This window comes from Macrosteles quadrilineatus, unplaced genomic scaffold (genome assembly GCF_028750875.1).
Source record: "Macrosteles quadrilineatus isolate MER2022 unplaced genomic scaffold, UCM_ALF_1.0 Scaffold_2__2_contigs__length_208266976, whole genome shotgun sequence".
NCBI lineage: Eukaryota > Metazoa > Arthropoda > Insecta > Hemiptera > Cicadellidae > Macrosteles > Macrosteles quadrilineatus.
In genome coordinates, this window is record NW_026542595.1 from 77,806,290 (window position 1) to 77,831,763 (window position 25,474).

The 25,474-nt window shown below is 34.3% G+C and overlaps 2 protein-coding genes across 5 annotated transcripts in view; both read left to right on the top strand.

The window, feature by feature from the left end:
- LOC128985648 (muscle LIM protein 1) overlaps positions 1-16,607 on the top strand; it is a 32,619-nt gene extending 16,012 nt beyond the window's left edge. For 3 of the 4 annotated variants that reach the window (XM_054405388.1, XM_054405390.1, XM_054405389.1), the window contains exons 4-12: positions 2,898-3,018; positions 7,049-7,145; positions 8,033-8,123; positions 10,211-10,334; positions 11,543-11,718; positions 13,021-13,153; positions 13,712-13,896; positions 15,074-15,176; positions 15,395-16,607. In XM_054405388.1, the coding sequence (XP_054261363.1) occupies positions 2,898-3,018; positions 7,049-7,145; positions 8,033-8,123; positions 10,211-10,334; positions 11,543-11,718; positions 13,021-13,153; positions 13,712-13,896; positions 15,074-15,176; positions 15,395-15,565 (1,201 nt within the window). In that variant the 3' untranslated portion in view covers positions 15,566-16,607. Of the gene's footprint in view, positions 1-2,897; positions 3,019-4,359; positions 4,457-7,048; positions 7,146-8,032; positions 8,124-8,771; positions 8,857-10,210; positions 10,335-11,542; positions 11,719-13,020; positions 13,154-13,711; positions 13,897-15,073; positions 15,177-15,394 lie in introns of all 4 variants that reach the window. The other variant, XM_054405391.1, reaches the window with a different exon arrangement.
- Positions 16,608-18,842: 2,235 nt separating this feature from the next.
- Positions 18,843-21,905, top strand: LOC128987343 (uncharacterized). The gene is made up of 2 exons (XM_054408141.1): positions 18,843-18,985; positions 20,652-21,905. The coding sequence occupies exons 1-2, from the start codon at positions 18,889-18,891 to the stop codon at positions 21,842-21,844; spliced, it is 1,290 nt and encodes a 429-aa protein (XP_054264116.1). The 5' UTR covers positions 18,843-18,888; the 3' UTR covers positions 21,845-21,905.
- The last annotated feature ends 3,569 nt before the right edge of the window (positions 21,906-25,474 follow it).

Here is a 25,474-nt window from a genome sequence, read left to right on the forward strand (position 1 = left end):
CAAAACTAAATGTGTGTTATTTAACACCAGTAGTATCCCTGTCCAACCAATTGTTGTTAAAAGTTGTAAAAACAACCTACAAAAATCACTATTTGTTTGGGAAATTTATATAAAAAGTTTAAAGTCAACGGATAAATATAGAATTTTAATTTTTAACTTGATACGTTCAGCTCGGCAACCGACTTAAGCTTACGTTGGCAAGCAATGATATAAGCCGTTTACCTATGTTAAGTACGTAGTGCTCTCAAAATCAAGCAAGATGAATCGTAACGAGGTGATACCACTTGGTGAGCCAGTTTCATTGTCGCAGCATGATCGCGCTTCGCTCGCTCTGCACTGCTTCGCTAACCCTTCCCTCCCCATGTTGCATGGTTTATATGTGATGGGATAAGGAAAGTGCCCACTCTGGTGTCTTGATCATATCATTCGATATTTACTGTGTTCCTCTTTCCCATTACTTATGACCTGTAATATGTAAGACATTACATGTAATACAGTAATATTGCACATGTTTACAGCTGATGCTATGCTGGAAGCCATAATCGCTTCTCCGCTTCATGATCGTTTTAGTTTTAGATGTACTATAGTATGTTTATAGATGTTGTAACTGACTAAAATATAGGTTGAATTCAATTCCATGCAAATGTGTAATAAACAATCAATGTTAAAAACAAATAACTATATATTTTAGTCGTGCAAGAAATCTTTCAAAAATTTAAATGGAAAACTACCTGATAAAACTAAGAGTTATGTAATCAGTGTAATTTGTTTAAACGTTGTTCCAGAGAGAGACATTATGAGTATTTTCGAGAACTCCTTATCAAAGTAAAGAATAGGTAACCTATCGACAGGTTTGACATCCCAATCCCAAAACCAACTTACATCATTGGTTGAATGGTGTTCTTGGTACCGGTATCCATTATTTTCTGTCTCAAGTTTTCCCTTTCTTAATACTCGTATTTTTACAATGTATACATATTAATATCACCTCATCGAGTCTCATCTATCCACATTTTAATTTTGTAAAGAATTAGAGTACATTTGTAAATTGTTTCTTTTAATTAACAATGTTCTAATAAAATAGAACATGAATAAATAAATTCATCAAACCAATTAAAAGGATTTTCCAAATTTGTCACATTGAAACTTTATTATATGATGTACAAAGTCATGCGTTGATGTTAACATTATGAAATGACTAAACACAATCATTTGTGTATAACTTCTCTAAAATGCTTTAACTGTAACATATTTGAATAAATGCAATTAACAAAATATGATAACACTGTGTTTAAGGAAATTTTACTGACAATGATTTCGCATTGTATAATAATGCTTCTAGTAATTACTTGTATTATATAACGTTTGTTAGATATTACATATAATTATGTATCATATTAAAACTTGATTATATATTTTTAGATTAATATGTTTAACTGTATTTCTTCTTAAAGATAATTTAAATGTAAACCATCTCTTTTTCCTTAATTTCTTTTGAAGACATTGGCTCAATACTGAAAAAAACTAAAGATTTAACTAGGCCTAGCTCAACAAATTCAGCATTTTTTCCACTGTTCTAAGTTGTAAAATCATAATTCAATAAACAAACTACAATATATTATCAATGTTTCAATATTGATTTCAGTTATAGAAAGAAGTACTCCTGGATTGATTGCAGTGTTAAATTTAGGACTAATAATCACAATTGTTTCTGACTTCATCCAAATTATAACTAACTATGAAAAACCATGATAATATTTGCATAAAATACTTAGTAATTTTTCATTTGGCAAACATCTTCTAACAGTATTGCTTTATGAACTATTTTTACAGTTTTACAGAATCAAATCATAGTGTATATACAGTGTGGTAGAAAAGTCCCAGAACAGTTAAATATATTTGTTACCAATATAGATAAAGTAATGCCACTTGGTATATAAATAATAGCTATAAATGTCTACTGTTTTAAGCTATTATCACCTATTTATGCCTTAAGGGAGGACACGAGGAATCAGACAAAATTCTTAAATAGCAGCATAGGTCGAGTTTGGTATCTAATTAAAGGTCTTAGTTAGTAGAATTACATTGCCGCAAACCCGAACTCAAACGTATAATTGAGTCAAAAATGGCAGCAGTTAAACTATTTCTTAAATCTGCCATTTTAAATCTTTGAGCAGCTGTAATTTTTTACTCAGTTGTTCTATTGAGCTCAAATTTGTGATATTGTATTCTACTACATAAGACCTTTAATTTGATGTGCATGTCGACCTATGCTTACGTTAATGATTTTCTTCCGAATTCTCGCAGTTGCCCCTTGAGGAGGTAGCGTAGAATAGCAATGCAAATTCAATGAATCTTTGAACATCTGTAATTTTTAACTCAGTGGTCCTTTTGAGCAATGTATTCTACTAAGACCTTTATTAGATACCAAACTCGACCTATGCTGTTATTTAAGAATTTTGTCTGACTCCTCGTGGGCCGTCCCCCTTAAGGCATAAAAATGTGACAATAGCTTAAAACAGTAGACATTTATAGGCATTATTTATATACCAACTATCGTTACCTTATCTATATTGGTAACAAATATATTTAACCGTTCTGGGACTTTTCTACCACACTGTATGTAAAACCATTGACCTTTGGATACTGAAGCAGACATCCCAACTCTAAGGGCCAATTTTTCATACAAATAGAACATAATGAATGAGCAATTCTAAGAGATCATAGTAATTTACATCAGATCAATCTGTCAGTAGCTGAATGTAACTATGTTCACTTTTATTATAACACTGGCAAATACTTTAACATAAGAATGGAAAGTCTAGTTCAGTATCTTAAAGTTAAGAGTAGAATTAAATTAACCTTTCTAGTTGATGAGGCCGTTTGATGTTTGACAGGTCTGACCGCTCCTCTGGCCCCCGTGATGTGAAGGCTATAGCCAGGGCCGCGCCTGGAGAAGGCTGTCCCCGCTGTGGGGGCTGCGTGTACGCTGCTGAAATGATGCTGGCTAAGGGACGGGTATGTATGAGATATCAGCTTACTTGACCAATATAACGACAGATGTGACAGTAATTCTACACCAAATTACTGGGGAGTTGGAATAGTGATAGATCGTAGGGTTTCAGTCATTGAGGTCCTGAGTTGAAATACCAAAAATCACCAATGGCTCAAACTATGTGATGGTGAGAGCCTCTAGGCTTAGCCTAAATATGAAAAACACTTTTGACTTAAGTGTCCTAGGATGGTTAAATGAAGGTCTTAAAAATAACAATACACTGTAGTGGAAACATAGTTAGAAAATATCTACGTGAAGAAACTACTTAAGTTTATGCATTAATAGCTTAACTTGTTTGACTAAATATACTGAAAATTCAATTTATGACTATAGGTCGGCCGCTTATAAAACGACCTGCGCAAAATTTTTAGCACATGTAGGGGAGGTAACGGCGAGGGAGGGTATGTTCCCCCTCTCCGCCAGGTGGCCGTTTTCACACTGCACGACATGACACCGACACGGCGCCGCCCCAGTGTCGTGGGAGTTGGAATCCTGTGTTACCAAATGGAACTGCTTACACAATGATATAATAACATTTCATGATGCTCAAATATTGATGCGATTTAGGCTATACAATATTTTTTGCAGTACCTATTTTTCTCAAGTTATGAAGAACGTAATTGTTTACATTTTGATCAGCTGTAAATTTAATTGCTGTTAATATTTAAGCTGCAATTCAAAGAAATGCGTCCTTTACGTCAAAGAAAAGGTGGGGGTGGGGCGCCAGCGGAGTGGGGGAAGAGCCATAGTCTGTCTCACTCCCACAGCTCAGTATCTCTCTCTCGCACCAATGCTACGAGGAGGTCGCTTTCTAAGCGACCGACCTATAGTGACACATTTATGAGCGTCAACCAGTTCTTCCCTTCAGCAAAAATTAATTTGCACTTGAGCTTTTTAACTAAATATAATACAATTTTGAATTTTTTAAACAATTCTCTCTGCTACTGTATAGCCTAAAGCTGCAACTTTGCAAATCGTAATCCAAAGAATGAAAATCTTCAGGGTATTGCTTACAAATTCTGTTAAAGTTTATTAAAAATAAATCATTTCAATTTAGAAGTTATTTAAATTTGGTCTCTGTGTACTGTCAACCCAATGACATCCAATCTGTGTATAACAGTAAAATATATACCTCGGTTGTATAAGCGATCAAAATGATTCTGGGGAAAATATAAACTAGGGAAAGTTAAACAGGAACTAATTTACTCATTTAAAATGAGCAAAAAGTTTTCAATTTAGAACTAAACTAAAGTATGCTCTTCTGGTTATTTCTGATTATAAGTTTGTGTTTTGATAACAACCAGAAATATCACAGAAGCTGTTTCCATTGCATAAGGTGCAAACGTACTTTGGACTCGCTGGAACATTGCGACGGGCCTGACAAGGAAGTTTACTGTCGATGTAAGTTGCTCCGGGCACTTGCGCATGCCTGCGTGACTTGCACTGACATGTCCGACCTTGTAGCAATACCTTGTCTTCTGAAGACCAAGACCAATGTAGATAGACTATTGTGATGTAAACGTTCTATTCCCATGTATCTGTTGTAGTCAGTTTTTGAAGTAAAAATAATATAGTTAAAGATTGGGTTGTCGACAGAGTGTTTGCAGTAGAATACCGTTTTCTCTCTTGAGCCTGCCTGCTACACAAGTTCAATTGTTGACTTGACAATTCAACGTGAACAAGAATTGTCAAGCCAAATTGACAGTGTGTAGAGGTTAAAATACCTTTAATCCGTCAATGTGATCAATGTCACCGATGAGCGGCGACCGGTTTCAGCCCAGCTGTGGGGCCATCATCAGGCGATGAAGGAACATAAATATCACTCCGAAGAGGTCGTCATAAAGTCTATACATACGTCACGAGAAACAACACATAGATACATTATTTACAAACACACGTGTGGCCACAAATTAACTGCGCGGCGGACGGTACGCGTACATTAAGTTGCTAGTCCAAACTGTCGTCACTGCCGTCTTGTCCATCTGCCATCCCCCTCCCCCTCCTCCAGTTCTTATCAGGTCCTTTGTGTGTTGTTACTATTCTTTCAATGCCGACTGCTGTTTCATATAAAAAATTACTTTCAAAAGAGGCTTTTTCGTTTAAAATGTGTTGGGGATTTTCCTTGCCAGCTTTGTAGATTTCGTACTCTTCTATTACATTTAAATGTCTGCCTTTAGTTTTGTGGATTTGTAGAATTTCTAAATTATTGTCTATTGAAGTGTATGAATGATTGTTTGTAATTAGATGCTCAGCAAATGCGGAATTTTGTTTCTGTGTGGACTTCTTTGGCAGGTGCTCTTTGAAACGTGCTTTGAAAGATCGCGCAGTTTGACCTATATAAAAACTGGGGCAAGTGTCACAATTAATTTTGTAAACACCTGTTAGTTCATTTTTATCAGATGAGGATTTTGACCTGATAAGAACTGGAGGAGGGGGAGGGGGATGGCAGATGGACAAGACGGCAGTGACGACAGTTTGGACTAGCAACTTAATGTACGCGTACCGTCCGCCGCGCAGTTAATTTGTGGCCACACGTGTGTTTGTAAATAATGTATCTATGTGTTGTTTCTCGTGACGTATGAATAGACTTTATGACGACCTCTTCGGAGTGATATTTATGTTCCTTCATCGCCTGATGATGGCCCCACAGCTGGGCTGAAACCGGTCGCCGCTCATCGGTGACATTGATCACATTGACGGATTAAAGGTATTTTAACCTCTAGATTAATTAATATTTGTGATCAGGAGGCAAAAAACAACAGAAATGATGACAGTGTGTATGTAAAAGCTGGTTCAAAATATGTAAGATCAAGTTAGAAATTTGAACTGATGGCATGATGAAAATTCATATTTTTCGCTTGACACATCAGCTCGACAGCAAGGTATTCTAACTATTCAAAACTGTAAGAACAGCTGGTTGTAGACTATAATGTCGCTCATTATTAACTATTATAGAATAACGAATCAAAGTAAAAATATAACTCCAACTGTAGCACACTTTATGAGAGGCTTGTTTAATTATCATCTTTAAGTAAAGAAAAAACTGCCTACAACTGGTACACATAGACGGGATGACTACTTCAATATCCAAAGTCAATCATTGTGTCAAACATCATACAACATGCATGAAGTGAGAAGGAATGAAAATTAGTAGACAAAGAATATTTGCACCCTCTTTAGAAATCCTTCTTATTATACTATCAAAAATTAATAAAAATTGCCCTATTTAAGTTATTATCTTTCACACTTCTTCTTGAGAGAAATTATGAAAAAAATAATTTGTACAGTATTCAACTTACTTGAAGGGAGCTGAAGGGTATTTTTCCACTGGTAGTGCAGTTAAGTTAATCTTGATAATTTGTTCATTTAAAAGTGATTTCTTACAATATTTTGCACGCTGCCTCCTATTTTTGTTGGAGACTGCAAGTGTCAAAAACCTAAATGCAATTTTACAAATCCATGTACGGACTATGGTTCCAATGACCGTTTTTGACAAAACTAAGTTGTATGAGAGAGGAAGAGAGAGCACCTTCCCTTCAAGTAGTATTCACCTTTACAGCTTGAACTAGTGCAAACCACAATTGGAAATCACTTAATCACATTAGAATTAATAAACTTTAATTTCCGTTTTCATACACCTAAGCTATCCTGTTAAAACTAGATGTGCAAAAAAAAACAGAAGACAACGAAATAACAAAAGTATCAAGAGTATCTAGTAAACTTAATTGATGCTACAGTATTTCATAACTCAATTTACAATATGAACATACATTTAATGCATTCCAAATACAGCTAAAATGGAATCAAGAAAATCAGAATAAATACAAATTTCATCCAACATTTAGCTTTTTTGGTAAAGTAAATTGCTCAATACTCTCCTTGAAATATTCTTGGAAGCCTTTACCATACACTCTTTGTTATCTCTCGTATATCGTGTCTTTGTTTTATTTTGTACACTTTGTCCAAGTGTTTCTGCATGAGAGTGTGTTTCAGCCTTGGCACAGAGAGTGCTTCAAGTGCAACGACTGCTCCAAGCATCTTGACTCTATTCTTGTCTGTGAAGCCCCTGATAAGGAAATATACTGCAAAGGTACACTCAGTTTAAACAACACACCTAAATGTTACAATTTTTTTTAGTAAACTTAAATTTTTTTGTAAGGATTCTAAGCAAAAATTAAATTTATTTGAAAGTTAAATTTTTTTCATATTGACACTTAAACATAGGCCTAATTTCCTTGATTTTGAATTGAACATAGGTAATTTCCTTTAATTTAATTGGATAAAAAAGTTAAATATAATCATTTTGGTATTACCATGTAACATTGTATTATTATAAATGAGTAAAACCAGAGCCTCCTCTAATACAAGGCCGCGGCGAGACAAAAGTGGCAACGCCGCAGACCCATCATACTGAAACAGCTGTTGCACTCATTTATAATGGAGCGTATGAGTGTATGTGCAATGTTTATCTTTACAATTATAAGTTTGTTGCTCCTGTTATTACCATGGCAACAGGCATGCTGCTGTGATGTTGCCACACTCCAACTCCGCAGCCTTGTATTAGAGGAGGCTATAGTACCAGTTCATACCAGCAAAAACTAAAAATTTAAAACATAACATGTGTTAACTTACTCCTATGTACACTTGAAACAAATAATTTTAGTTTTGCTCTTCATGGCATCAATTTATAGAGAATTCACTTCAATTGCAATTGCATACTAAATCCAATGATAATAATTTCATTAGTACTAAAGTTGTTTATATTATTTTTCTTTTTTACACATAACACTTTAGTATTAAATATACCTAGTTCGAAATTATTTTACTCTTGAATTTTTGCAACTTTTAAATTAAGTCGAAATAAAATTCAAACTCAAAACCATGATTGCACTTGTACTTTTAAATACATACATGACAAGCATACACAAGTTGTGCATGGAACCTAGCATGTGTATTTACTCTGTGTGCACGTTTTAGTTTGCTACGGCAAGAAGTTTGGACCCAAGGGTTACGGCTACGGCCAGGGAGGTGGGGCTCTTCAGAGCGACCCTTCAGTGTGTGGCAACGGGTATGTTCATCATCTAGATACGACCCACTGTCTTTCCTTGATCTTTGACACTTAGGCATATAATCTCTGACAATTGACAGTAGAATGCCATTCCCATTTTTAAGATGTAGTCAGTTTTAGAATGAAATTGGATGTAGTTGAATCAAGGCACCAACAGAGAAAGCTGATCTCAATAATTAATGATTTTTGTCAAATTCAAAAACTTCTTAAACAAGCAAATCTGATAGGATAATTTATTCTAAATTATCTTAAGTCTCATCAAATATCATTGCGAAAACTAAACAAAAAAAAACTTATTTCAACAATGTAGCCCATATTCTGTGAGTGGCTCATTCAACTACTACTGTATGTCCTTTTCTGTAAAATTTGGCTACAACTGGTCCATATAGATGGAATGTCAGTATCCAAAAGGCAATTTACAATAATTCATATCCGTCGCTCTACTACAATCTTTCATTTGGGAGATTCTTAGCTATTTATATACTATGATAGCCTGATCCGTTCAATTTAACATGGACAGTTAATTCATCTAAAGTTCGCAAATTTCAAGTAGAACCCCTTATGAAATATAAAAATAGATCAAGGAAAGTCAGTGTATATATTATATTTACAATGTGCTTTGCTAATCTGATGCTTTATTATCTGCAGTGTGCTATGCTAAACGGTTCGGTCCTCGCGGCGTGGGCCATGGAGGCTCTGGCATAGGTCTAACCTGTGACATTGATGATGACAGGTACTGCAAAACAATCACAGCATGTCAAAACTTCACTGTTATGTTTGACATATCCAAGAGACAACTTTGATCTGGAGAAAAAAATACTTTTGACCCAGCTTGAATCAAAGTTTAGAGTCATTGCCTCATTTCTTTTATTACATTCCTTATGGTCGCATTATTTTTAAACTTCTTCTTGTCTATGTCCAGTCACTATGATTGTTATCAGTCTTGATTGAAAGTGTTGTCAGAAGTTCAACCCTCTTGTGATGTCTTTGTGATAGTTTGCATACCTGTTAGTAGTTTGTTATAGTATGTTTGTTACGCATGTCAAACACGTCATTATTTAATTGACGGTTTCATCAAGATTGAGCAATATATTATGTACAATGAATTTGGGGTTGGTTTTTTTTAATTTTAATATTTCAAAGGATCATTTTTAACCTTTCTACCTATTATGTTCACAAAAATACATCTACAGTACTTCCACTAACATTTGGCATGCTTTGTATGATTAATTTCCTTAGCGAAACAAAACAAGGAATAAAAGTGTTGCATGAATTTAATATAGGTAGTACTTTTTTAGTATATATTTTGTAGCAATAAAATTAAGTCAATTTTTCTAGACATGGTATTTCTCAAGATACATGAGTTTCAAACTTTTACGTCAACTTCTGAATCCAGGCAGTCTCCTTTTTTACCACTACACAAGCATTCAAACACAGATCCCTATATTTCCTATACTTGTTTCCCTATATTTGTTACAAGGAAATAGAGACAAAAAGTTATGCTGATGAAAACAACAGTATGTAACCTTTGACGATAGATAGGACACTACGTTCCCATTTAAAAGTTGTAGCCCGTTTTGGAATAAAAATGAACGTAACTATTTTGCCACCGATATTGTGCACTAATGCAAACTACTGATTTCCGTCAAATATTCCAACAATTTACCTTGGAAAACTGAAGAGAGAGCTTATTTTAAGTTATAGCATCTTTTACGTCACATAAAGATAAAATAACTATCATAGTAACAAAAGCGAAGGGAGGAAATAGAATATTAGACCCTAGCACTCTCTGTGAATGGTTCATTCAACTGTTCCTTCTTAATGAACATTGTCTACATCTGCTTCATATAGATAGGATGTATACTTCAGTATCTAAAAGTCAATGCTGTAACATAAACATCCCTTAAGTAAACTACAAAATAATTATGTAACAAACCTCACGACATATTGCTACCAAAATAACCACCAACAAGCATGTCTCAGGACAATACAATAGCATGTCAATGTAAGCCCACCTGCTTTATACGCTTGCTGCTTCTAGCCTATTACACACTTGGTGTGGGAGTTGACATGACTTGGTGTTGCAGTGAGATCCCAGCTCCTCGTATACACGTGCAGGATACAGCGGTCATCATGGCAGAGCCGGGCAAGGGCTGTCCTCGCTGCGGCGGAGTTGTGTTTGCGGCTGAGGAAGTGCTGGCCAAAGGACGGGTGAGTCTGAAACAAACCAATTTAGATCAACTCATGTCAAATTTTAACACAAACTAAGTCTTCAGGTTTTAGCCTCAAGTCTCAAGCATAAACTTAGTTGTAACCAGGAAGCCTTACTTCTTAGGTAGAAGGCTTGCATGGATTGCTAGATGAGTGTAAATTGAATTCGGGACCTGAAAATAGATTCCTACTGTTACACGTTGGATACAACAGATTGGTTTCATAGTAATTGAAGATAACCAAAAAAACATATTGTCCCAATTTACACGTAATTCAGTACTGAACAATAAATGTTCATTAATATATTGATAGGAAGCTAAGTGGTTATAATTACTAAATAATCATTTAGTAATTACAAGGTAGGTGGTTGAAACTTGAGAAAACTCAGAAAATTTTGACGGTTTCAAAGTAGAAAGAACTGTCCATGATCATTGGGATTTTAATAAATTGTGAACTGCTAAAAAAAAACTGGTTTAAGTATGAAGCTGCAAAAGAGGCTTTATACACTCATCTTTAATTTACTTTTGGGTTGAAATACGTAAGCTCTGTTTCCATCTCAGATTGTGAAATAGAGATATAATTTGGTAATTTATCTTTGCTACAACTCTTTTTTTTAAATTAGTAATTATTTTTTTAAACATGGTAATGTTGACACACTTTTTGTTAAGAGGTGATAAGGTTCCAACATTTTGATGGAAAAAGAGCAAAGAGACAAGGGCTTAGTTTGTTTTCAGACGTAATATTAGAATTTCGTTTAGGTACCGGGTGTCCGTAAAAGAACTCCCTAGTTTTAAAAGAACTCTCTAGTTTTAAAATGTATTTATTTATTGTACAATATACAAATTACAATAACTTTTTTAACACTAGTACACCTCAATATGCTAATCATTTGTAGCCCTACAGATATCCTCACTCATGTTTATCATTATTTTTTATTATTTTTATTATAATTTATTACCAAAACGACGCTCAATGTCAAACAGGTGTACCAAACTTATTTCTAACGTACGAAACTAAAACTTACAAGTATACTCTCTACATCACTGAAGGATTACTCATTCATTTAAACTAATACTATCGTGAGATTTTTTTAAAACTAGGGAGTTCTTTTTCGGACACCTGCTATATTCTATACAAATATTTAAAAAACCAAAAGGAATCCAAACAGTTTATTAAACAATATTGAGTTAACGGTTTGATTCTTCCAGCCTTGGCATCGCAAGTGCTTTAAGTGCAAACAGTGCAAGAGAGTACTGGACTCAATCATAGCTTGTGACGGCCCCGACCGCGACATTTACTGCAAGACTTGCTACGGCAAGAATTGGGGTCCCCACGGCTACGGCTTTGCATGCGGCTCAGGCTTCCTTCAGACAGACGGTCTTTCGTAAGTACAGCTGATGAATAGACAAATTATAGTGGTTATAGTGCTAGCTTTCAAATCTAGAGGTCACTGGTTCGATTCCAAGTTAGATTGTTACTAGAAATAGATGCCATTTGTCACTGGGCTATTAATTAATTAATTAATGATGCTATCGTCAAAAATTCATTGTTAGATAGTAACAAGACCAGGGATTGCATTGTTCCTTTTAAAAAAATTTTTAAAAATTCCACTGGCATGGACATCAAATAATTAACAAGAATACCAACTTACTTATCAACTCATTTAACAACGTACAAGCATTGACTAGACGCTTACTAGATAACTAGCTCTATGGGACAATACTTTGAACCAAATAATGTTAGTATTACAACTACAATTAGGACTGCAATTAGGACTACAAGATTGCCACACTAGTCCTCAAGACTGGCTAACACCTCTCTTCAGGATAAAAGTATTAGAAGTCAAAGACAATAATTTTTGTCAAAATAAAAAATTATGACAATATTTTTTGTAAGACAAATTCTTTTTGCCAAGAACGCAAGGGGTGACACCATTGGTACTCATTAGTACTCACCCGTTGCTGCTTAAAATGCTGGTTAACTAGTTCAGAGACTATTGTGTTCGGTCTTACAGTTATTAGTAAAGTAAACCCCCTGTCTACCTCACCCTGTCAAACCAAAACCAGCGTTAACTGAAGCCATAGTGAAACATTTGAGCCAATTGGGAAATTAACATGGCAACGAGAACCGTTAAACAGTTGGCCCAGCTTGGCATGAGTCTTGGACACCAAAATTTATTTATAAACATTAATTAAAAAAGCAAAAAAAACTACTGTTGTAGATCTGAAATAGCATTTAAATTACACTATTGACAAACTTAAAAAATAGGCTATACAAACGGCCTTACCCACTTTATTTTGGTTGAACTGGGGTTTACTGTAACTCTTAATCATTTGGTGAGTTGTTGGCTCAGTTGGTAGTGTCACGGACTTCGGGCTCAAAGCAGCGATATCGTGGATTTGAATCCTGGTCACTGCCGCAAACATTTTATCAGTACTCTTCTCCTTCGCAATGGACCGGCTCACCCCTTGCTTTGCTGGATACGTTCCATGCACAGATCTGTAGTCTATGTGCACGGGCAAATGCAAGATTAAAAGTTCTTTTTAGGGAAAAAAGGTTCTAACTTTATCGCAAGAGGTTTACATTATCGCAAGAGGTTCACTTGCAAGTTGCAACTGTAATATGACCATGATGAATGATGATTGATTATAATGACGACAGTTTCACAGTGAGTTTAATGTTACAGAGAGGAAGAAATCTCCAAGTCTCGACCCTTCTACAACCCAGACACAACCTCCATCAAAGCTCAGCCAGGCCAGGGCTGTCCAAGGTGTGGTGGAGCCGTGTTTGCTGCTGAACAACAGCTCGCCAAGGGAACGGTGCGTTGTTAGGAATCAAAGGATGAATAACTGTTTGGTGATGGTTAATAAAATTGAATTACGCTGGATTTTGTTGTCATATTCAAGGTTAAGTAAATCTGAACAATTTGATTTTCTGTGTAATTTGATAGGTATTACCAACACACAACTGATCAAAACTGAGACCAGACCAAATTTTTTTACAGTAAATAGCCAAGTATTGCTTCCCCAATCAGAGTAACTTGTAATTAACTATTTCTCGGTCATAAAAATTCACGATATTTCCCAGTTTCCCATTCGGCTAGACAGCCAGTATTTCAGAGCACATAGCTTGTTGCTTTTAGCTCAGCTAGAGTCTGCAATCACTAAAAATGGAACCCGCTACTAGTTTGGCTGAATACTCTGACAATTTATGTACGAATTATACATACCTATGTTCAAGTAGTATAAATAAATAAATGTACAGTATGTGAAAGTGAAACTAACACGATTATCCAGAGATAGGCTGCAATCAAGGATTTGGTAATGGTAATTACCTATGTAGCATACATGTCAGCACTGAATATTGTTGGTTTACAGATGTGGCACAAGAAGTGTTTCAACTGCTGCGACTGCCATCGACCTCTAGACTCCATGCTGGCTTGTGATGGTCCCGACAAGGAGATCTACTGCAAGGCCTGCTACGGCAAGAAGTGGGGACCCAAGGGCTTCGGCTACGGCCACACACCCACCCTCGTAGCTAACGGGGAGACTACAACACTCCAGTGAGTACCAAACTATCTACAGTTAGTTACAGGCACATAAAGAAATCCATCATCCAATATTTATAGATTACAATAGTACCAGCGAGGTGGTTGAGCTTAAACCTTGTTCTTGCTGCAACTACTTATATAATTGACTAATGGATTCTGAAGTAGACATCCCATCTACAAGGTGTTCAAAAAAGGTGGGGACATAATTTATGTAGTGATTCCTTGGCTCAAAATAAAAATAAAATCAAGAAAAACATTTTTTCCAAAATTGCTTTGTTTACCAGATATCCGCAATTTTGTATTTTTTACATAAACATTTTTATTTTTGATTTCTTTTAACTGATCTTAATGCAACTTGGTATGTATGTTAAGGTAGTTAGGAAAAAAATTCATCTTAATTCAACTTAAAATTTTAAAATGGTGGCAATTTTAATTTTTATAAAGTTAAATTACTCGAAAATGGCTGATTTTATGATAAAAATGTCAAGAGCACTTTTATTACGAATTTAAGGCTCTTAATAAAGCCATTGACAGTACAATAAACAAATAGAACAATAAACACAATATAGAACAATATAAACAATAAAGCAATAGAATTTGATATTGTTTTATTCACTATCAAACGATACCAAGTTCAAAAAGATCGAATAAGAAATAGCTGAAATATTACGATTTTTTGTGGTAAAATAGGGCAAACCTGTCTAATTTCTGCCTTATTCTATCATTTTACATATAAACTACAACGAATTTGATTAAAAAACTGGCGACAACTTTAACATGGCAGTTAGATATCTAGTTGTATCAATAGTCAAAGCTTATATACCTACTGTAATATCTCAGAATAATTAACAATGTAAATGAGTATGTTGTGATTAAACAACCTGTTGCAGAGTAATGATACAGCCAGTCATCAACTAAGATTAATAACATCCATCATATACTATAAGTTACATAAAACAGTTCATTCTTTCTGATCATTGTAGACCCTTTCCACTCTTTTAGACTTCAAAAATAAGAGATCAAAGATTTTCACAAAATTAATAAACACGATTATGTAAGTGCTTTATGGAAGTATAAGATATAGAAGTTTGCATGATCTAAAATCCAATTATGAACAATTTTGTACCGTAGCCTCCTACATAAGTCTGCTAATTTTACTGTCTTCTGATGGCATTGTTTGATTTTACAGCACCGACCAGAAGTTCGGAGGAAAGTTTGCTCCTGAGGGAAAAGGTTGCTCAAGATGCAAGTATCCTGTCTATGCTGCTGAACAAATGATTAGCAAAGAGAAGGTGGGTAAAAATAATGTGACTAATAGTAAAATATGAGTGTTTTACCGTATATTTACTCTCACCGCTTACACATGATAAAGGTTGTTGACAAACTTATGGGAGAAAGTATGTGTCAGAATGCTGATACCGTTTATTTCTACATGTAGTGTCTTATTTCATGATTTTTTTATGAACTCTACTATCCTATGTATTAATTTGACAATTTAATTTGTTTATAGATCTGGCACAAGAGATGTTTTAACTGCGCTGAGTGCCATCGATCCCTTGACTCAACAAATCTCAACGATGGTCCTGACTTTGAGATCTACTGCCGCGGCTGCTACGCCAAGTTCTTCGGACCGAAGGGAGTTGGCTTTGGAATGGGTGCTGGCACTCTGACCATGGCTTGAACTCCTCAATAGTTCTTCAACTCCCTTCCAGCCCTCTCCACCACGAGGGGTACAAGGCCACCCTCAGATCTAGGGCGACAACACGGGAATAATCACATCATTACTGATTGTTTTAAAACATGCTCCACAAACGCTTTCTGTTGTTTTAGCTTATTTGTTAGCTTGATAATTAAAAATAGGACCAAATCGTCATCGGACACTAAAATATTGACACAGCGGTCGGTGGAAGGGGATTTCGGAAGGGATTATGATTTAGACGCTCACTCCTACCCTTAAGGCCAGGATTATTATTAGTTTTTTTACAAAGAGAAGAAAGACAAGAGAGGTTGTTTCGAAACATTCCTTCCATTTTGACCGCTGTGTAAATACTCGCGGTATGTAGGCTGTGTGACCTTTGTTATGTTTGGCTGCTGTATATAACACCCGGGGCGTAACACATCATTCTCCAACTAATCTGACTAGGACTTAGTACATCTTACATTGCGCAAGTAGGATGTACTGGTCAAGTATCATACTCCATCTAGTAGTGTTTTAAGATTTTTGGGGGAATTTTGAAAACGCCTCAACATTTTAACACAATTTATATATTGTTTTTGGTATAATTCATTTGTTGGATCCATTCACAAGGAAAACAATCAGTATTTTTTAATCGTGCATATTTTTATTTTATATGGTTACGTTCGAATTCGAAACGTTTTTCAAGGAGATATTCTTGTTTTGATAGACGAGTAATTTGATTTTTGACAGAACATCAAGGAGGGAAATAAGAGTTTCTCCTTTCGAACGACCAGATTTTGGGCAAAATCTGGGTTTTTTATACATGAATTTTGGCTGTTCAATCTGACTCAAAATTATCCCATTGCTGCAATAGATTATTAATAAAACAACGGTTTAGCTTACGAGATTGAACAATTTGCTTGCCCGCCTCTCGATAGATTATTGACTAGAGAATGAAGCAGAGTGTTATTTTATTACATATTTTGTTAACAAAATGATTTGTAAAAATTATTTTGTCTGAATAAAAAAAAACTTTAAATATTTACTTGAGTTCTTTTGTTAAAACCATCTTTCTGTGATTTGATAGACAATCGTGATACTCATTATAGTATAAAAACCAGCTTAATATTTTTCATATCTAGTAATTTCCATGAATGAGTTCAAATCAAGGTAAATTTACAGATATGAAATTGCAAATCAAACAGTTTTTCACAAAACTGTTTAATCTAGTGAAGTGGTGCGCCAGTGATAAATATATAGAAAAACTGCCTTAATGGATATGTGAACAATAATAAATATATATTCAAGATGGTATTTCAACTATGTATACAGTACCATATACAAATTCTCTCCCAACATACACAGGAGCTATAGGTCGGCCGCTTAGAAAGCGACCTCCTCCAGCATTGGTTTAGCATTAGCGCGCAGGTCGTTTTCTAAGCGGCCGAACTATAGATCAACAGCAGCCTTTGGCAATCTAGGCAAAAGTAATTCAGTCAAAACATCTGACACCTAATCTTACTAGTATTATAACCTAGGTAACAAACCAGAGAAACAAATTCTCAAAAAAGGTCACATGTTTAGTGCCATTCATTTATGACCATTAGGAGGCTGGGCTGATATGTCTTAAAGCACAGTCTGATTGACCTAGAAACATCAAATATTGAGGGCTCTTATTTGGCTCTTTTTTTAAATTTAAACATTTTTATGAGGTCATTAAAAAAGGTTTGTGTTTAGGGTGGTTCATTTCTGAGGTTCTTGCCATTCATGCAATTTACAATCCCATCCCAACTGGGTGGTTGAAAGCTTGTTCGTGAACATCCTTATCTACTGTTGGTAGCATTTAGAACACAACATTAATTTGTTAAAACAACATAGTTTAATTCTCATTCTCAATGTTTATTTACATTGCAGTATATGATTGTGTGGAGTCACAGACAAATTGGAATGTTAAGACTATTGTTGCATGAAACACATGACAGATTTGTTACTGATTCTTTAATTAACTTTTTAACCTCTATAGTTTACTTATAGTCCAGGCAAATTAGATCAAATTTAGGGTGTGCTCCCCAAAAAATCGTCTAAAGCTGGAAAGTGTTTTAATACCTTTTGGGGGTCCCAAATAAGACTCCTGTGAGTTTGCGACGTATTCTGACGTCTGCTTAAGTTTTGGGAGTCGAAAAACTATGAAAATTTTGCACTTTTTTCAGTTTTTCGCTTATAACTCCTAAATAACGAATCCTAAGGAAAATGTTGTTCAAAGATGTCTTTTAGTGCATTAAATTCCGCGTCGCTTGATGTTAAATACGTCGAATTCGGCCGAGCCGTTTAGCCGCTGTAGCTTTTCAAAGTTGGGATATTTCCATCAACATGGCCAAAAGGCTGATTATTTGACCAGTTTTCGACTTACAACTCCTAAACGACGCATGCTATACAAAAATGCACCTGTAGTTAGTTTGGAAAACACAAAATTCTGCGTATAATGTTTTTTTTTTATTAACCAATACCGGCAATTCATTGTTACTTACTTCGTATGGTCGCCATTTCATTGAAAAAAGTATTAAAGTTAAAGTTGGGAAATTTTACTAAAATTGGTAACATTATAGATCCTGTCCTTAAATGGATTATGAATTATTAGATAGTGGTTTATTCCATGATGGTCATCCAGAGGTTTATCTAATAAGGTGTGATGAGAGTAAGACACCCTATGTCCAAATATTGTCCAATATTATCTAAGTCCAATATTTAAGTCCAATATTGTCTGAGGTTCCGAAAATTCTAGGATTCATATCCCAACCACCCAATATATACCATCTATCCCTGTATTCATCTTTCAGTTTTTGGCTTACATCTCCTAACGCATGCTGTAAAAAATGTTCCTGTAGTAGTTTCCTATAGAGCATAAACGTCTGCGTAGAATGTTTTCCAATTCATCAAGATTTCTCGACTTCTCGACTCCCAAAACTTAAGCAGACGTCAGAATCCGTCGCAAACTCACAGGAATCTTATTTGGGACCCCCAAAAGGTATTAAAACACTTTCCAGCTTTAGACGATTTTTTGGGGAGCATATGTCTAATTTGCCTGGGCTATTAAAAAAAACCAAGATTTTAGAAAACTTTCAAATTCGAGTAGTGCATAAAATTTCACCAACAACCTTAAGGTTAATAGAAACTCTATATAGAGACTCAGATACTACATAATGATCAGGATGATTTAGTTGAAGATATAAAATTGCTAGGATACGTAACTAGCAAAATTCTATAAGACCAGGTAGTTTTTAATTGATCGTTGGACATATTTGATTTTGTGTAAATTTGACATTAAAATGTTGGAATTACTTTGGATGTGGTTGACTAGTGTATATCATAAGGTAAGGCCACAAGAAAATCCTGAAGATGGAAGTTCAGAAAAACCAACATCAGGTAAGATGTAATGTTAGTTTTGTCACAATTTTTATTTTAGTGGTTTCTCTTCTTTTCCCAACATTGTAGTCTATATTATGAACACTGCATTTAATTTTGGTTATGTTGCTAGCCTTGTGGTTAGCGTCTCGGATGGGTTAAATTCCTGGCAAATCCACAAAACTTTAATGGGTTTTGACCACTTTCCCTTAAAAGTATTAATCTCACGACTTAAAAACCAAAATGCTACTGGCATGGCGTAGAGAAAAAAAGTTGAATCTTGGCATTTGGGAGAATATTGCTTCGTTACGTTAAATTGTACATGGTCATCTCTTGAAGACCAAGATTTGGCAGGTCTATTTAGAACATAAACCATGGAAGCCTACCATCAAGAATAAAGGTTGAATCCAATGATAAAGGTCCGATGGGTCTCATGGATTGCCATGCTGGTGATGAAGTAACAACGATATATAAACAGAAAACCAAAACAAATGGAAGACTGCTACATAATCATGACATGTTTTATTTACAGCATGAGGTGAAAATAGAGAAGTCTGTATATTACATTATTTTTTGTTGAGTTCTCGACCACTGGACGACCTCTAGTTATACATAAAATGTTGTTGACATACAAACTGACGTGTCCTAAGTTCCCAATGTTGGCATAAAAGTTATGTTGTTTTGTTTTATCAACTGTTGGTTACCATTACAGAAAGTTTTTTTTATTATGTTATTGCATTACTAACTGAGAAATAAATAAACATTATACCTAGTAATCCTAAAATTTATCTTTTGGTAGAACAATTGGTTAATATTCATGATATGAGGACTGTTGCAAGCGGGATAAGGACAGTGATACGTTTTTTACCCCAATAAGCATCCGATGCTGACATTCATCGCCACATGACTCAAGTTCACTAGTGCAGAAATTCATTAGATGGTTTAAAAATGGCAGTGAAAATGTTAATTTTGGAATTGTGTTGTATTGTTTAGTGGGTATCCAGATTTCTCACAGAGGAAAAAGGGTTTCACGGCTATTTTTACACTTGATAACCCAATTTCGCACTTTACCCTCACTCATTGCATTAGGGCCCTAACTTTCAGTCATCTGGAGATGAGTGTTGGCATCAGATATGTTTCTCGTAATCAAAAAACGTATCACCAACCTTATACACATCAGGAGATTAGATGGTTTGAAAATTTTTTAAACACAAAGAACCGTACATCTCAGCTACAGAGCTGCAAATGGTGTCATTCTGTTCACAAACGATGCCAGTAATTAGCTAAGAGCCTCGTAGCTGCGTACAAGCAAACTACGGATTTATACGCAAAAATATCCCTCACTAAAAAAAACGCTCTCATAGAATCGGTAAGCATTTTACTGAAATATGCCCCTAACCAGTATAAAATGTGACTTAAAATACCCTTTTATCCACTGAAATAACAGCACATCAATAATGTGCTTACCTAGTAGCTTATTTTAATTCATAAGCATTAAGCAATTAAAATGGTTTATTGATAAAACATAAGAAATTTACTAAACATAAGTTAAGTTAATGATGGAACACGGAGGATAGTAAGATGGCCAGTTGAGAAGGCCAGTACTGTATTTTTTTATAAAGTAATTAAAGTATGTTTAAGAAACATCGTAAACGTAATCAACTGAAAAAATTAACTTTTTTTACAGACGAAAATACTTTGGGATGTACATCAGCTGGCAATTCTTCCAATCATGAAAACAACTTCAGCTTTTATGAAAACTTTAGAGTTAAATGTTTGTCAAATCATGATGTACTTTTCATAAAAGAAAGGTTATTATTAGAGAAGAGGATGCTGCAAAAACCTTTCCCAGAAAATAATTCTGTTGCCCATTCAGGAGGTTTAGCTGGAAATTTTGAGACACCTGCTTGTCTCATAAGAGACCTTCCACTATATCCTGGAGAACCGGAATTTACACCTAACAAACTATTTTCAGTCAAATGTGTCCAAATTGAAATAAGCAATCTAATCGTAGCAGGTTGGAGGGAAACTCAATTTGAGTCCTTATCATACTGTCTTGAGCTATATGGTAGCGTGAAAGCTAGTTCAAACTCTAGTCTTATAATATCTGTGAATTCAACTCAAGAGTTAGCAGCATACGAAAACCTAATAATATTGGATGACAGTAAAAAACTTGTTCTATGGATAATAGCGTTTTACGTGATATATTATTTGAAAAATGAAGCTACAATCCATAAAAGACAAATTATTGGAGAGAAAGAAACAATTGACGGATTTTTCAGCAATGAAGATTCTTCTGTCTTGTTAATAAATGAACCATCAAATTATAGGAGACAAAATGTGATCATAACAGAACTGGACTCTTCAGATGACACGGAGATAGTGAAGAAACATAAAAGTCAAAGGAGAAAGATAAACAGGAAGAAATACAGAAAGAGAAAACCAAACAAGCAAAATGTAGAATCTGGAATAGTTTCTGTTCCTTCAAAACTCTGCTTTGACAGTGTATCATCCTTGACGAGCGCAAATGAGGGGTTAACTCAGAGTAAAATGGTGCTTGAAATTGAAAAAGGGTTAAAGCCTATTAAAGACCAAATATCTGACCTGAGAAACACCATGACTAACTTTGTTTGTGATAACAATACAGACTTTGAAAGAAGCAGTGATAGTGGATTACCAGTTAAAACCATGGTCAGATGTTCTCACAAAGTTAGAAGCATCTTCACAGTTCCTTCTACCTCTTCTCTTCAGAAGCTGAGGCAAATAGCAGATATCTCCAGTAATGCTGAAGAAAACTTTTTCAAATTGTCTGTTAGTGGACCACGAAAATTATCTCCCCTAGCGGAAATGTACATAAAATTGTCACAAAAACAATTTTGAGAACTTAAACGAAAATGTTTATTGTTACATTAAAAATATGTTTTACTTTGATTAGTTTGATGGAATAAACCAACAGAAAGTAAATTAAAATATTTGTAATAACATTTGAAACAATTTTAAACTTATACTGTTTTAACAAGAGGGTAATTACATTTTATGAAAGATGGTAGTGGTGATCGATTTTGATTGGACACTCCAAACATCATCAGACCCGATAGGGTAATGTATCATCTTTCATACGTATTGATCATCTTGTTAAAACAGTATATAAGTTAATATATAAGTTTATATGTTTCAACTTTTATTAGACGTATTTTTATCACTTTCCGTATAATTAATAACACAGAATAGCAATAAACCAACTAAAAAGTTGTTATTAGTTATAAAACTTGTTTTTTAGTTTTGTTTGTACATAAACTTGATATATTATTGGGCGGAGTGCTGTGTGGCTAACTAATAGTGGAGTTTTTATATAAAGTATTCAGTTTAGCTTACCTGAGGAAATTAGAGGCAAGGATTCTGTGCTCAAGCAAAGTTTATTTGATATAAGCTAAAAACAAAATAACCATTAATGATTGTGTGAAATTATATCCAACCAACCAGTAGTGATAAGTGATAACTAAATGATCCATCTTGATTGATTATAATTATGTTGATTTTTTTCACTTTTTCCCCCTTTCAAACAAAGGTTGACAATCCGAAAAATTATAAGATTTTTTTATTGAACAGGCTGTGGTGATTAATTTAACAGTTTATAAGAAATAACAATTTTTATTACCAAACATATACAAAAAACAGCATATAATAATAGATTATATTTGGGGCCACGAGAGTCTGCAGTTAGCGGCAGCCAATAGCAAGACTGGGCTAACACGACGGTGCAACATCACCCGTTCACTACTTTTCGACACTAATTAAAATATACTAAACAATATTTTCAAAACAGCTGGTATTATTAGATTTGGCAACACCATACTGTCCTCATTGGCTCCTTCAAAGTCACGTGGTAAATAGGCTCCTCCCTCAACTGCAGACTCTCGTGGACCGTACTATAGGCAGTGATTCTCAAATCTGATATACAATCAATTATCCTCAATAATAATTTGGTACAGAAATTAAGCTCGACCATAGCATTTAAAATTATAGTAGCAGATTAAAAATTTGTTCTTTGCAAATATCAGTTTAATACAAGATCAAGTCTAAGCTTGACTCTTAAATGGATAAATAAATAAGTTCCAGATATACAGTATTATATAATACAATAATCAAGAATTTTCATCTTGGCAGTTTAGGATTATTCCAAGACACAATTTGATTGTTGCAGAATGGCACAGACCTTTATAGATCAACTTATCTGAACAGCTCTGCTCTTTATTATTAATCCTGATATATACAAACTATTATTTGATACTAAATCTGATACTTTTGATTCAAACGTTAAGTAAAACATCCTAACAGAAAACTAAAGCTAAACACAAGACTTTTAGTTATATTTTAATGAGAACAAGAAAATCAAAGAGAGCAGTGAGCTCTACGACTTGAACAGAATCAAACTACCGATAGGCCTACCTGTAAAGAAAGTAATACTGTAAAATGACTATGTTGAATACAAGAAGGTACTATTATCACAGTCAATTTCTCTTAAAATAAACATTACCCAAATAATTTTAAAATCAAACCTACGCTAACACTGAATACTTAAAGAAGACACTTATATTACTAAATTATTGCTACCATTAATTATTAATCAGTGATGCAAAAAGTAAAATAAAAATACTAAAGCATGGATTGATTGAGCAAGAATATAGTAGAACCACGGTTATCCGGGATGAAGATCAACCTGACAACTTCTTATCTGGGTCAAAATTCACAACTAAAAACTTACTGTTTTGGTCATCCTATCCTCGTGAAAATGTACAGTAGAACGTAGACCTCCTCTTAACCGACAGTAATACTTTCAGCGAGATAAAAAATTATAGTTGTAGGCAAGAGTCAATAAAAATTCTTATTTTAATAACTTTAGTACTGTAATAATTGATACTTTCCAAATACACTGTAATACAGTAAAGAACATTTTGTCAAAATTATACAACCAAGCAACCATTTTGTTACGAGACAGGATGTTTATTTATAGCCTCTCACTGGAGGCTCGAGTCACAAAAACTATCTTGACCTTGGAGTCGTTAACCCCTCTCCCCTGCCCCCCCTACAAGTTGAGTTGTTTGTTTATTCTAGCGATAAGATAATCATTTATCAAAATCGTACGATTTTATAAATTTGCCGCACAGATAACAAATCAGATGTGCTCACGCTACAAACCATGCAATATTGTTTGGGATAAATACAAAATAACCTATTCTTAGTCACATCCTGTGGATATAGGTATATGGTTCCCATCGCCGCGCATGGGAGCGGAAATGCCTAGATTCCTAGAAAGTGGCAGTTAAATAAAACTAAACTCAAAGCAAGGTCGGTTAAAACAAACTGTAATATTTTACAATCGAGGGTGGATAGTCCGATAATCAGTTAATGCTAGGCCGGTTAAGAGGGGGTCTACCGTAAATGAAAATTGGATGGATGAATAACAATCAGTCGTTCTACATTCCCTTGGGTTAGTTAATTAGTAATTACTAATTGGTATTTTATTTTCAAAATAAACTTATCACACACTTTTATAGAAATTTCTATATTTCGGCATTAGCCTTCTTCAGGAACAAACACAATAACAAATAGAAGTGTTTACCACTCTGAATCATATGGTTTTAGCAAAAATCCAAAATACATATAATTTATGAAGAAGTAAAAAAGAAAATGTTTTGATAGAAAGAAAGAAAAAAATTTATATATATATGTATATATATACTATCTCAAATTTAGACCGGAAGGTGTTTTAGATTTAAGTATTAATTGATGAGCTTGCTCAAGCTGTCTTAATTTCAAGTCTGGTGCGTCTTTTGCCAATTTTTTTATTCCTTTTAATGAATAACATTGTTCAAAATTTTGAGAATGCTCTCTCGCATGAATAGCCACAGGTTTTTGTTTATCAGGATGGTTTACATCATATCTGTGGCCATTCATTTTAATAAAACTAAACTCAAAGCAAGGTGGGTTAAAACAAACTGTAATATTTTACAATCGAGGGTGGATAGTTAAAATATCAACAAATATCAATTTGGTATTTTATAAATTCTGACTACACAATAACTTTGTAGTGATGATTTATCTTTGGACCTGTTTACCACAGTAACTTTATATAGGCCAAATTTATTACAAAGTTGGATTTATCAGTGGTACATAATATACCTTATTCTCCATTACCCTAAATAACCAAGATTCTACTATATAAAAGACCTAATATTAAAATAAATTAAAGTTATTAGTAAATAATAATTCAACCTCATAAACTAAAAACTTTATGAAACAAAATATCGTAGAAAGAGTACTGTAATGTGTTTTAAGAATTCACAGATTGATTTTTACAAAGTTTTTTTTTATCTTTTTTTTATTCATTAAAGATAGGTGATGTTTTTATTTTTTTTTAATTATTTATTTTTTTTTTTATTTAACCCAATATTACCAACTGGACTCAACAAACTGGTTCAATAAGAACGCTTATTAAAGTTAAACCTT

Excerpts from the sequence above, each read along its gene's own strand:
- LOC128987343 (XM_054408141.1), top strand. The coding sequence starts at position 18,889 with ATGTTGGAATTACTTTGGATGTGGTTGACTAGTGTATATCATAAGGTA. Across the intron at positions 18,986-20,651 it reads TTCAGAAAAACCAACATCAG|ACGAAAATACTTTGGGATGT; the intron begins GTAAGATGTAAT and ends CTTTTTTTACAG.